General features: G+C 38.8%; 1 protein-coding gene across 1 annotated transcript; it reads right to left on the bottom strand.

Annotated features, from left to right (window-relative positions):
- Positions 1-2,151: 2,151 nt before the first annotated feature.
- On the bottom strand, positions 2,152-12,282 carry LOC140949526 (uncharacterized). The gene is made up of 5 exons (XM_073398690.1): positions 12,028-12,282; positions 6,794-6,893; positions 5,215-5,523; positions 4,081-4,145; positions 2,152-3,802 (listed from the first exon to the last, which is right to left on the bottom strand). The coding sequence occupies exons 1-5, from the start codon at positions 12,232-12,234 to the stop codon at positions 3,545-3,547; spliced, it is 939 nt and encodes a 312-aa protein (XP_073254791.1). The 5' UTR covers positions 12,235-12,282; the 3' UTR covers positions 2,152-3,544.
- Between the last annotated feature and the right edge of the window lie 61 nt (positions 12,283-12,343).

The raw sequence follows: 12,343 nt of genomic DNA, 5'->3' as shown, positions 1-12,343 counted from the left end.
TGTTTATATCCTAAAGAACACTCGACTGTCGAAAAGGGGCGGTGGAAAACTAAAGGCGGAGGAATCCTATTTCGTGTAGAAAGCCTATTAATGCAAGTGAAAGTAAAAATTCTTGTGAATTGAAGCGATACGTTTCTCGGAATATTCGAACGATTCGAAGACGAATTCCTGGAACTGTATGGTAAATAAATTCTGTGTTTTGGTCAATTTGTATTCAGCCAGGCTTTGTTGTATTCATTTCAGCTTAATTGATAAATTGCTTTAGTTAAATATCGTCGACAGGTTTCAGACCAATAATACGCTGATTCTCACGGACTTTTATACAATTGTAGCTTGATTACACACACTTGCCTTCACCTACGTGTCGTATTACGTCAGTTATTTGACACTGTTAATGGCAAATTTCAAAAATCGAAAAAAATTGCAACTGATTCAAACTATTTGAGATGTCATGCTTTACTCACAGCACTTCACTTTCCACTGGAAACTACTTGTTCTTGTAAGCAGGATAGAAAAGAGCGGTACTGGGGACAACAATTTTGGCAAATGGAACCGACCGAAATGACCGGACCGGTCACAGTGGACCACCTTCAAAGCTGGTCCCGAATATTCCGGTCGGACCAAACCGAAATGGTCCGTTCCATTTGATGAACCAACCGAAATTTCCGGTCTTTTGGATTGAATGGAAATCGCCCCAAGAATTGGGTTTTATCAGCTGAGTTTACTCAATAATTTTATTTCTTATCCTCAAGGAGCACTGCATCTAGCCTGTTCCAGGGCGGCTTGGATCAGAGCCTGCTCCAGGCTCCAAAATTGTAAAGCAATCGTTCGGTAAAAAATGATGCGAGAAACGCGCGGGTGCCATTTTTCACGCCGCCGCCCCCTGTCCCAGATCGCTCGCGTCTTAAAGTGATGTTACATGAGACGATTTGTCGCCTGCGTCGTAGACGTAACTCAACCTGGGTTAGTAACGTATGCAAAGAAGCGCCCTAATCCTTGTTCTGGGCCCCTAGCGGACCCGGAGAATTAAGGGAAATACGTTTCGAATTTTACTTCAATCTGATTGGCAAATCGACAATGGCTTTTTCAAACGGCCAATCATGGCATGTACTAACCTCCCGCACTTTTAGGGTTCGTCACGCGTTCCTGCCCTACGAAGGAGGATTGCGTGACGAGCCAAAAGAATGTCTGTGGAGGAGGGTAGGCGCGTAATAAAATCCTGGTACACAGGTGGAGGCCCAGAACAAGAATTTCGGCGCTGTTTCGCAGACGGACCTAACCAGAGTTAAGTTTCGTCTGTGGCGCAGGCTAGACGATTCGTAACGACAATTTTTAGATCAACAAAGCGTTACAATATCGTGGCGACATTGTTTCGCATGGCTGCATTGTTCCAACTATGATGGAACCCTATGTTGCGTTAAAAAACGTTGCCGCGAATCGTCCTGTGTAAAATCACCCATATTTTTGATTTGCTAGATCTATAGGCCATTTGCATGATGGCGTCATTTTACTTTACGACCAGGATCCTTTTCGTTTTTCCTTTCATATTCTCATTTGGTAATCCCTGGGAGGTTTCCATAACAAAAGCCCTAATTTGCACAACAAAGCTAAATCCTGAAGGTTTCTGGTTTTAGTAGTAAAATTACGTCATCGTGCAAATGGCCTATTTTCGAGACGTTCCTACGATCTAAGAGCCTGATTCAGGCTACACAGTATCACGACACAGGTGAGTAGCCTACAAATACATCAGTCTCTCCGGGAATTCTTAGGTGTTAATAATAGGTTGCCTAGTCCCTGTACGGTGTTTTCCCACTCCCTCTCGGTCAATTCGTTTCGGTGACGTATCCGAGGCGAACGGGTGGGAAACGCCCTCACATTTTCGCATGGACCACGTGACCCGAAAAGCTTTGGCCGCGAGGAAAAATGAGGCCTAGGGACTAGGCAAAATAATAGGCTGATTTAGCAACAGAACGGGAACGTCAGTTGACGACGGGAAAGCACACGGAAAGGACTAAACACGACTTCCGGTGCCCAATTTGCCGCTCTGCCATTGGTCAAGCCAGTTGTTTGATTTGCGCGCGCCGTCGTCAACTGACGTTCCCGTTCTGTTGCTAAATCAGCCTAATACCACAAAGAATGATTTCAACTAAGTTTACGTGCGGCTAAGCTGAATTTATTTTTTAACAAGTGTTTACAACTCTATTTACAAACAAAATCGAAATACAAATCAATTACCTTTCAACATTACGTGTGATAGGTCACAGTAACATGGTTGACTGGTGAATCAAACATCAAAGTGAGCCGTCAAAGTTTTTAACTTCAACGACTTTTAACCTAAATTCACGACCAATTTGACCTTTGTTCGAATAGCATACAAAAGTACAATATTCACTTTTCAGCTAAAGCTGAATTAATTCTACCAAATTCAAGTGACATTCAAAATACTACTTATTAAGAAGGGCCAAAAGGCCTCTCTTCAAAGACGTTTCTTTACTCGCCCTCTTCTCAAAACTGGTCTCCTAAGATGCAGTTGTCTTACTTGAAAATGAACTCCTCAGATTGGACATCTTAGGACACCTACACAATGCTATATAGACTGCAAAACAGTTAGGTTTTGTTCTAAATCGGTTTAGCGTAGTAAACTAAAAAAAAACCAAGTTCCACCAATCATAAATACGAAAAGCTGCAAAAGTAAATACCCTGAGAACACGTTACTGCTTAATCTGCTGTTCGTAAGACAAAGTGAAGGGCAGTCAAATTAAAGCGTCCTACCTTCATGCTGATTCCTTTTACAAGACCGCAAAAACAATGAGCAACTACTAACAACTTCTGCTACGCCAAGACAGATTTTGTAAACAGGGATGTAGATTAGAAAAAGCTAAGCAGGCTTATTGGATACTTATTAGGGATGCCCTCCTGGGGAAGGAGGGTGGGGAGAAAGCTGATGTATGTCCTTAGTCTGAATTTCAAGTACTGTTGTTCTGAGAAGCAGCCCATGTCCCTGTTGGTATTTAACCCATCTTCTTTGTCGCCATTTCACTTCCCAGAGTAAATTGAGCCAGTGGTGGGCAGCTAGCTCTTAGCTACATCCCTGCTTAGAACTTAAAGAATTTTAAGCCTCAGTCCTTTTTCTACTCCTCATCTGTGCCCTTTTACAACCCTAAAGATCTTAGTGCCAAAGCCCCACCCCTTCCCCCCAGAATGGGGGGGGGGGGGGGGGGGTGGGGAGCTGGGGTACCAACATTCTCCAGCAAGTATAAAGGGACAAGAAGGAGTCCACCTCAGCCCCTTCCCGTGATAGGACTGTACACTGTCGTCTACTTAGCATGGCTTAAAAAAATTTAAAATTTGGGTTGACCTGGATGTTGGAGAGGCATCATGCACAGAACTTCTTGGTAAATACTAAATGCAAGTGATAGAAAGGCCCTACAAACAACTAATTAAGCCGAACTGGTGCTCTTTTGCATGTGCAAACTTAGTTTACATGATTTTAATTAATACTAAATAAAAATTGCAACAAGAAACTTAACACGGCTGAGTACTCTCATGCATCGATGACCAGTTTCTGCTTCTCGATCGGCAACTTCTGCTCTAGAGCTGGTGCTTCAAACTCTCCATCATACGAAAATTTGTCCTCGAAATCTTTCAAGTCAATCTTCTTGCCCTGAGCTGGAGGTTTGCAACAGAAGACCCACAAGCAACAGCTGAAAGTGGCAATACCAATCACAGCAACCAGTGCAAACACTGCAACACGGGCAGCAAATGGGAGTTTGTAGAACTTTGAGCAGAATCCTTTCTTGGTCTGAACGAGAGAAAACAAATGCAAGGCAAAAGGTCACAAACTGCAGGAGAACTTACATTGTATTAAGCACTTCTACCTACTTTTATAGTTATAAAAAGAGACTCTTTTCTCTCCCCTTCTCCCTTATTGATTTTAAAAGTATATTTGTTCAAAAACAAACAAGCAGACAATGGTTAAGCCTTAAGTTGGTTTATTGAGGGGTCCAACTTAGAATGACCAAGAATGTCCAGTAACTGATGTCTGATACTGCACACTGTTTAATGTATTATGAACTTTACCTCATCAAATTTGTAAGGATGTTCAGGAAGCTTGGGCTGTTTGTAGGGCTCGTCTGGAAGTCGACCTAAAGAGTAACAAGAGTAATATGAGCTGCATGTTGCACAGTGTACAATTCTGCTTGATCATTGGGATGATGATAGCTACATGTATGTAAATAACACACAATTACCTTATTGTAAGGAATTAACGCTCCATGAAGTTAAGGTATTGGAAATTCACGTGACTTAGACTGACATGAATTTAAGGGAAAATGACTTAATAAAAGGAGATTAATCCGAAAGAGAGAGTAACATGTTAAAAAGAAGGAAATTATGTGTCATACACAAAGAAACAAAACTTGTTGAAACAACAGGAACAAAGTTAAATGTATAATTTGAAATGGAAACTTTGTTCATGGTACTCTTCCTAAACATACTGAGGGGGTCATAGAGAAGAACACTGGCCACTTCGAGGGTTCACTGATACAAGAAGATCTTCACCCTGATTAAATACTTGTGTTTCTTAGGTGTCAAAAAATGTCTTGGGAATTGCACTAACTTTCCTGTCAACCCTTGCCAGTTACCATGGTCAAATTTTTCAAAAGAGCCATTTCATGCAGTTATTCTGAAAATCTCCTCCACTATTGTTACTTCCATTGGCATCTTTTATGCAATATATAGGGTTGTCAAAAGTAGCCGGCTGCCGGCGAAAATCGTTGCCTACTTGGTTAGTTTCAGCCAGCTACTCTGCTTGGCATTTCTTTACAGATGCTGTTTTTTAAAAAAATATATCCCTGGACTACTCAGCCATCTACTTCAAAACTTTCTGACAACCCTGAATACATTGCAGACATTGTATTGGCATTGAATTACATCCGAAGTGTGGGTTACATTAAAAAAACTCAACCATTTAAGCTTTAATATTCGGTTACAAATTCTCCACACTTGTCTCCATACATTGCCTTAAAGAATTAGTTGAGGCAAAGATCAAAGCATTTTTTCTTTGGTGATCATTTTGTTACTTCTCATAACCTTTTCTCTTAATTATTTTTTTTGATATTGTTGGGAGAAAATAGGTGTTGGTCACTCTTGGGACATAAGGGGTTAAGCTATTTTTGAGAAGATGGTGTAAAAGAAATGTTAAGTGTTAAATACCGTGGGGATATTGATGTTTGTCACTTTCTTTTGGCCGCTTATGTATCTCTGAATCTTTCAACTCAATTATTGTAACTTCACGCTTAGCAAGGATCTCATTGTTGGCAGAATCCAGTTTCATCACAAACTGCGTCACTTTGATCTGTTGAACGGCCTTGCGGTTCACCTCAGTAATCTCCTCCTCAACCTTCAGCACTTTGAGGACTTCTCCATCATTAGCAGGGACTTCAGATTCAGTGACCAAGACCCTGATCACAATAGGAACCCTTGTCATGTGCTGCAACACTTCCCTATTCTTGCCGATCTCATCTGCAGAAATGTCAAACAACCATAAAGTTAACTCTTGGTTAATAATAATAAATTATTTTATTTTATTTTATTTGCTTCGCCAAAAAAGAAACAAAACAAACAGAAAGAATGTTGGCAGGGACACCGCAACAGCTGTGGCCAATTACAGTGGGCTCTGACTAAAATATAAGGAGATAATCTGTCACTCTAAGACTAAGTCTGTGAACAAAACAAAATACAGGGGTATTAAAAGTAATGCAATAATCATTTAAACCAGGAGCTTTAGACGTAATAGCTAACAAGCGAAAATATAATTCCTCCTGAAGAAAAAGTGTACTTAAAACGTACAACTTGAATAAAATCATTCCATTCCATTTACAGGGAACCTGTCCAGTCAAAATGACTGGCAAACCTCAAATTCGTCTGGACAAATTAATGGTCATCTTGGCCAGACATTGTCCATTGACTGACTTTTTGCGGGCGACAAGCCCGCAATCCTAATCTCCAGGTTGTTATTACGCATGCCCGGCATGTATGTAGCCAGCATTTGTTTGGACTTGTACTAAGAATGTATGGAATGCACATAACGCAATTTGATCACGCGTATTTCAACCTTCTACCCCACGTAATCTGATCATGCATGTTTCAACCATCTGTCAAGTGAAACTTATGCAAAAGTACAGTGTTGGAGAAAAAGCATTTGACTGTGTTGGACCTTCAATCGTCGTCCCCCGCTCTTCATAACCTTCAGTTATTACTAGTTTTAGCCATAAAAGGTTAAGAATTGCAATGGGCAGAAGGTGAACAAGTTGACTATTTATACTGTAGTGTTCAAGTGTGGCGTAGGGTGTACTCAGGGCAAAGGAGAAACAAATACAGCTAGAGGTCAGGCTGGGACTTGAACTTGGGGCCTCCCAATATCAAAGCTGCAGGGCTCTAAAAAAAATGTAAGTTTTATGTACCATCTCCTGGAAAATCACCAAACTTGCTTATCCAGAGATGATTGTTTACAAGAGAGTCAATAGACAGGAGAAGTCACTACGTCACATTGCCATGGTAGCAAAATTTCTGGATCTCAATAAACTGTGGGCTGGCACAAATGGTTGCACTCAGGAACAAAATTGTAGCCCATACTTTTCTTCTATCATTCACGAATGCAATTTGCCATCAAGAAATATTGTTACATGTACGATCCAGAAATTTTGCTACCATGGTAACATGACATTACACTTCTCCTCTCTATTGAATTATACCAATTGATCTTTTTGTGTGCAATATTATTTTGTCTCACCAATTTCTGCATAGAAGTGGAAGGTTGTAACAGCTTTATGAATAGCTTTGGAGTTGTTGATATGAACCACACCATCAATAACACTCACTCTAATGTTTACCTGTTAAAACAAAGTACCGGTAACAATTATTAATTATTAAATGTAATAAATGCTTTAATAAGTGCCCTCCCCTGAATAAGCGCCCACCCCCCTCCTCCTTCACTTTCTTGATAGGGATACAAGGAAAACCTGTTTCTATTGCCACTTTATTGATGCAATGCTCCAGGCTTAACTCTTTTTAAAGTTGCCTTCCGGGGATCCAAAATTACAAAATGGTCGCCAGACAAAAAGTTTTGGTTGCCAGAAAAAAGGGACACTTTGTTTAAGACTACATGAAAGTTTCACAGAATCAAAATGACTACCCAACCATTGCAATAAAGTTTGGAGGTGCACGCGACATCTCAAGGCTTAATACCCGGAGAACCAGGGTGAAATTAGGCAAATTATCAAGAAAACAAAGCATAAATGAAAACACATCTCACAAAATCTTGGGAATTTCTTGGGAATATCTTGGCATGAGATTGCTCAACACAGGTTGCCAAATTGGTGACTTTCGCCACAATTTTAGTTGCCAAAATTTTTTTCCACTCGCCATGACGACCAAAATGGTCGCAGCTTGGAGCACTGTGATGACTCTGTGTGTAAACTGTGTAATGGGCCTAAGGTAAGCTTTATTAACAACAGGAGAACTTAATAAGCGCTCGCCCCCTGATTAAGTGACCTTGTTCCAATAAGCACCCATCATTTTAGCCAAAATTTTAAATAAGCGCCCAGCAGCTTATTCAAGGAAATACGGTATAAGAAAACTATGGCCAACTTAAGGTTACCAGATACACACTGTACATTCAGGAGTGTCTTGCAAGTCGTGTAGTGCAGTTTAACAGCAGATAGCTAAAATCCATATCCATATAATAAATTGAAGTGGCCATCTTCATGAACAAAGTAACATTTTTTTAAAATCTCACGCCGTCAATTTTTTGTGTTTTTTAAGTTCATGCATCTGATTCAGCTTTCAAAAGCTAAAACTCAAAGTGATTTGTTTGATTGACCTTGAATTTTGTGGATTGTTACTTTAATGTACAGTAAACAAAACTATTGGGGACTTATTGTTTCTTAATACCTCTTTTGTTTTAAGGCATGTTAGTTTCATCATCCAACTTCTTTTTAGTCATATTTCCAAATAATGTTATACTGTTCTGTAACTTTTCATTGCAATAAAAAATGGCAAAATTGTTGGTTTATTAACCCCTTGCCATGAAAATCTTGTTCCACTATACCTTTCCTTTCATCTACCGTAATACTAGGATCCAGAAAGCTTACCTAAAATCTTTTCCCACCAAAATGAAGCATAGTAAATGCCCAGCAAAAGACAAAAAAACTGAGGCAAGAAAAACAAAAACAGAGGGGAGGAGAGAAAGCGAAAAGTAAAAGGCAAGACTGCTGTGTCACTTTTAACCCCAAAATTTATCTCAAAATTTTGCTTTCTGCACATGCCTGAACTTCACAAGCTGATATTTTGCGTCTGGATCAGAAGGCCGCGAAGTGTACGACCTGTAAACGGCTTTGTGTCAAGTTTTAGCTCTTAATAGCACAATATTGACCAGAAAACCACTCGACTAGCTTCAAAATGTGTCTTTCGGCAAAATCTCCCAGGGCAAAAGGGTTAACATAGCAAAAAAAAAAAAGTTCCAGAACAAGTTGAAAATACCTGCTTCTGACTGGACAGAGTATACCATTAGAAGCAGGAAATTCAATGCTTCTGCAACTAGTTGAGTAAGAGTAAGCTCAAGGCCACAGAACTCTCTCAAGCTTCTTATAAATTATCTCATACTTTGGAATTCAGTATTGAAAGGAGAAAATAGACACCAATCAGTATTGAAACACAAACCAAATGTCATAAGAGGAAGTTGTTTTTGTGGGAAAATATCAAAATAATTTTTAGAACAATGAACTTTTTTTTAACACAAAATTGTAGTACGTGGCCATGCATCAAATATTATTATTTGCTCATGCAGGGAAACATTTTAACAGCAGGATGAATATCATGTCACAAAACTTGAAATGATCTTGCATTACGGCCGTCATTTACTTACAGCTGTAACTCTTCTTTTTCCTAATTATGGGGGTTGGTAATAAATACTGGCACTTGACAAATAACAAAACTCTCCAGTGAAAGATGATTTTTAAATAGCATTGTGGTTAATAATAACTTGTCTTAAACTTTTCACTATTTAGAAAGTTTCATTCTTTTTCACTATTAATTGGTAAGTTTCATTCTAATCAAAGCTTAATGCAATAGTATTTCCTAACTGTTTTCCCTACAGCTTGACCTTTACCAGATACAAAGTATTTTTAGCTTTTCCTTCCTCCTTTTGTTCATACATATTGTTTTCTTTCTGTTATCTTGAGTCTTACTAGACTTCATTTCTGATGGAAAAATCACACATCATTTTGTGCTACAACTGTAAAACAAACTACCAACAAACAATGTTTCATGGTCAAAACTTGCTTTAATATAAACATCTTTCTAAACATCTTTCAGAAATTTTATTTTCATACGGAAGCCCTGAACTGAACTCTTCAGATCAAATTATTATAATGGCATTAACAGTCAATCTGCTTTTTACCTGCCTGGCAGATTATAATCCATCTGACAGATGTACTGAAGGTTTTAAGTGTTCTATTTTTAATAATATCTTCCTTAAGGTGAACATTAGTTTGTGTTTTAACCATAAGCCAGAATTTAGTTACACATGTCATCTACATTTTCAAGAAAGTTAGGATGAGTGAATATCCATTTCAGACTGTATAAAAACTTGCATGTTCATGACTTTGACACAAAGGAAAGTAAAATTTTAACAAAGGATAAAATTGAGCCCAAATAAAGTTGGTTTAACCTAAAATTACACACATTATTCACAAAGATCGTATATGTTTTACAGGTCAGCATGCAATGAGAGTAGTGTCCGATAGCCTGGGGTTAGTGGATTTTGCTATTGGGCGGTGAATTCTGTTTTTAACTTGCCAGATGGGCAAGTGATGTTTTTTGAGGAATTTGAATAACAGAAGAACTGTGAAATCAATTCTGCTTGTCAAAGAGCTTTTGGGGCTAGTTGAAATGACAACAGGGCTAGTCAATGGTAAATGCTAGCTTCAGCTTGCCAGAAAGGCAAGCTGTAAAAATTATTTTCTTTGCATTCTGCAGGTCAAAAATAAATCCAGGGAAAAATTTTTCAACCTAGGTTGATTCTTGATTTCCTTTTCCTCCTAGGCCTTTAATATTCATGGATTAGGGCTAAGAGACAAAGGAAATTGGAAAACTACCAAGGTTACAAAAATTTAACTGGAATTTAATTTTGACCTGTAACATATGTGCATACAGTGTAACCATAAGGTTAACATGTTCTTGCAAGTTTCAACCACCTCTGAATAAAGTTTACACCTCAGTAATTTTCAAAACAGTTAACACTCCACTGCCAAGTCAATTGACTGCAGTAAATTAATTGGACAAGCTAACGTCAAACACTGTTCAAGCAAACATCTAATTTATCATTCAGTGCCTTAATTTTTTGTGTAACTGTTAATGGGGATTTCATATTACTGTTTATATTTAAGTCAGGGTGCAAAAAAAGTCAGTTTTACAGCCTGCCAATCGGGCAAGCTGTAGCTAGTATGTACTAGCCCACAAGTCATTTCAACTAGCCCCAAAACCCTTTGATTGATTACAATCCTTCTGTGATTTAAATTTACCCAAAAAACAGCACTTGCCTGTCGGGCAAGTTAAGAACAAAAATCACTAGCCCGATAGCAAAATCCACTAGCCCCAGGCTATCGGACACGACTTTCTTTGCATGCTGTTTAAGGCAACCTCAAACTTCCTGGTGGTGTTTTTTGACTGCTTATGTATGTGGTCATCCCAGAGGGGTTTTGGCCAATAAAGTAGCCACCAATGTCAACTAGAACAAGAAACCTTTGTCTAAAAAATATGCTTTTTTAAAAACCAGTTCCTTTTGACCTCTCTTTTGAGACCCCGTGGCTCATGAACATCAAATTCTACTGTTCCTGGTTTACTTTCAGTTTCTAGGGAAGTTCAAACAACGTTGCTTTTTTTTCCATCTCAAAGTCCATAACAACACCGACAAAATAACGTCGCTGAGTATACAAAACACCACATCTATATTCACTGTCCAGAGTCTTCTAAGAGATATAATAAGCCAAATACCCATCCAACAAAAGAGCAGGAAATAGTAAAAATGCATGCATTTTTTTATAGACCAACACTAAACTGCAGCTGTTTGAATAATTATTATTATTTTTGTGGCTTACCAATAAATGACACTCATTTTTTATCATGACTGCCACCATATCAAACCTATCCAAGCTTTTCTAAGCTGAAATAGATAACAGATACGGAAATTCTTACTGCTGTCTGTGGGTTGTATTGACGCTAGCAAAGTCTGGTAAAATAAAGTATCAGCAATTTCCTCTTTCATATTCTGGTGAAAAGTTCCCCAACTTTCCAGTTTAGTTACTAAGAGCACCCATATGATAACAATTTTAGTTAAATGTTGGCACGATTTTCGAATTCCGACTCCTATGGGTAGAAACAAAACTGTTTTAAATGTGCCTTCAAAACAGCTTCACAGCTGTAATCAACTGCGGAAAAGCAAAATGTACGCAAGAACTTGAATAGGACAATATTCCAAAAAACAAAAACCTTACATAGGATCAGCTTACTGCACTCTTTCTTTATTATTTAATTTCGTCCAGAATACGCCGAGAAAGTTGCCAGAGACAGCAAAGAAAGTGAAACCAAGCACGAACACAGGTTCGTTCGTAAAACGAGCATCAATCCCCATGTTTTAGGAAAATAAACCAACATTCGATCGCGTTGCCAATTCGAGTGAAATAACTAGACAAAACATCTTTTTAAAAGAGGTATAACGTAGTTAATGAAGCACGCAGTTCACACACCCCACTAATACCGAAGTCCGCGAATATTTTGAGAATGCTACGTCATTCTGTGTAATATGCATTGAACACTTCGTACAATAAACTAAACTTCTTTTAACTTTCATCCACGCTACGATCACGACAGTGCTCTTAGTAAGAGTACTTCAATAAATAATTTCGTTGACTGTTACAACATTTTAGTAACATATCTTGGTGATCGAATCAAATGGAAAAAGAGTACCTTCAGAATTCTAGCGTCTTCGAAGCCGCCATTTGCGTCACGGTCCACATCCACGCGCTGAACATCAATGCTAACAGTCTCCTTATTTGCTCTCTCTGACTCTGTCACATTGACTTGAGTACTGCTATCCTGGCTTGTATCAGTAAGACTCAATTTGGTGCTGTAAGCAAATGAAAAAAGCAAGGAAAATACCACAGCGAACTTCATGATGATGTAAACACTCTCGAACCAGATGGATATGAGCAGCTCGTACAAGCATTCCCGGATGTATATTGCCTGCTTGGTAGCCCGGCCCTACAAGGCGAGGCAGCTATCG

The sequence above is a fragment of the Porites lutea genome, chromosome 1 (assembly GCF_958299795.1).
Source record: "Porites lutea chromosome 1, jaPorLute2.1, whole genome shotgun sequence".
NCBI lineage: Eukaryota > Metazoa > Cnidaria > Anthozoa > Scleractinia > Poritidae > Porites > Porites lutea.
The sequence above is the reverse complement of the archived record's forward strand: the minus strand, read 5'-3'. Positions and strand labels throughout refer to the sequence as shown.

Bases quoted from the DNA above. Each gene is read 5' to 3' on its own strand.
- LOC140949526 (XM_073398690.1), bottom strand. From the start codon at position 12,234: ATGAAGTTCGCTGTGGTATTTTCCTTGCTTTTTTCATTTGCTTACAGC. The intron at 6,894-12,027 runs GTACTCTTTTTC...TTGTTTTAACAG, and splicing joins AAGACGCTAGAATTCTGAAG to GTAAACATTAGAGTGAGTGT. The intron at 5,524-6,793 runs GTGAGACAAAAT...ACATTTCTGCAG, and splicing joins CCACTTCTATGCAGAAATTG to ATGAGATCGGCAAGAATAGG.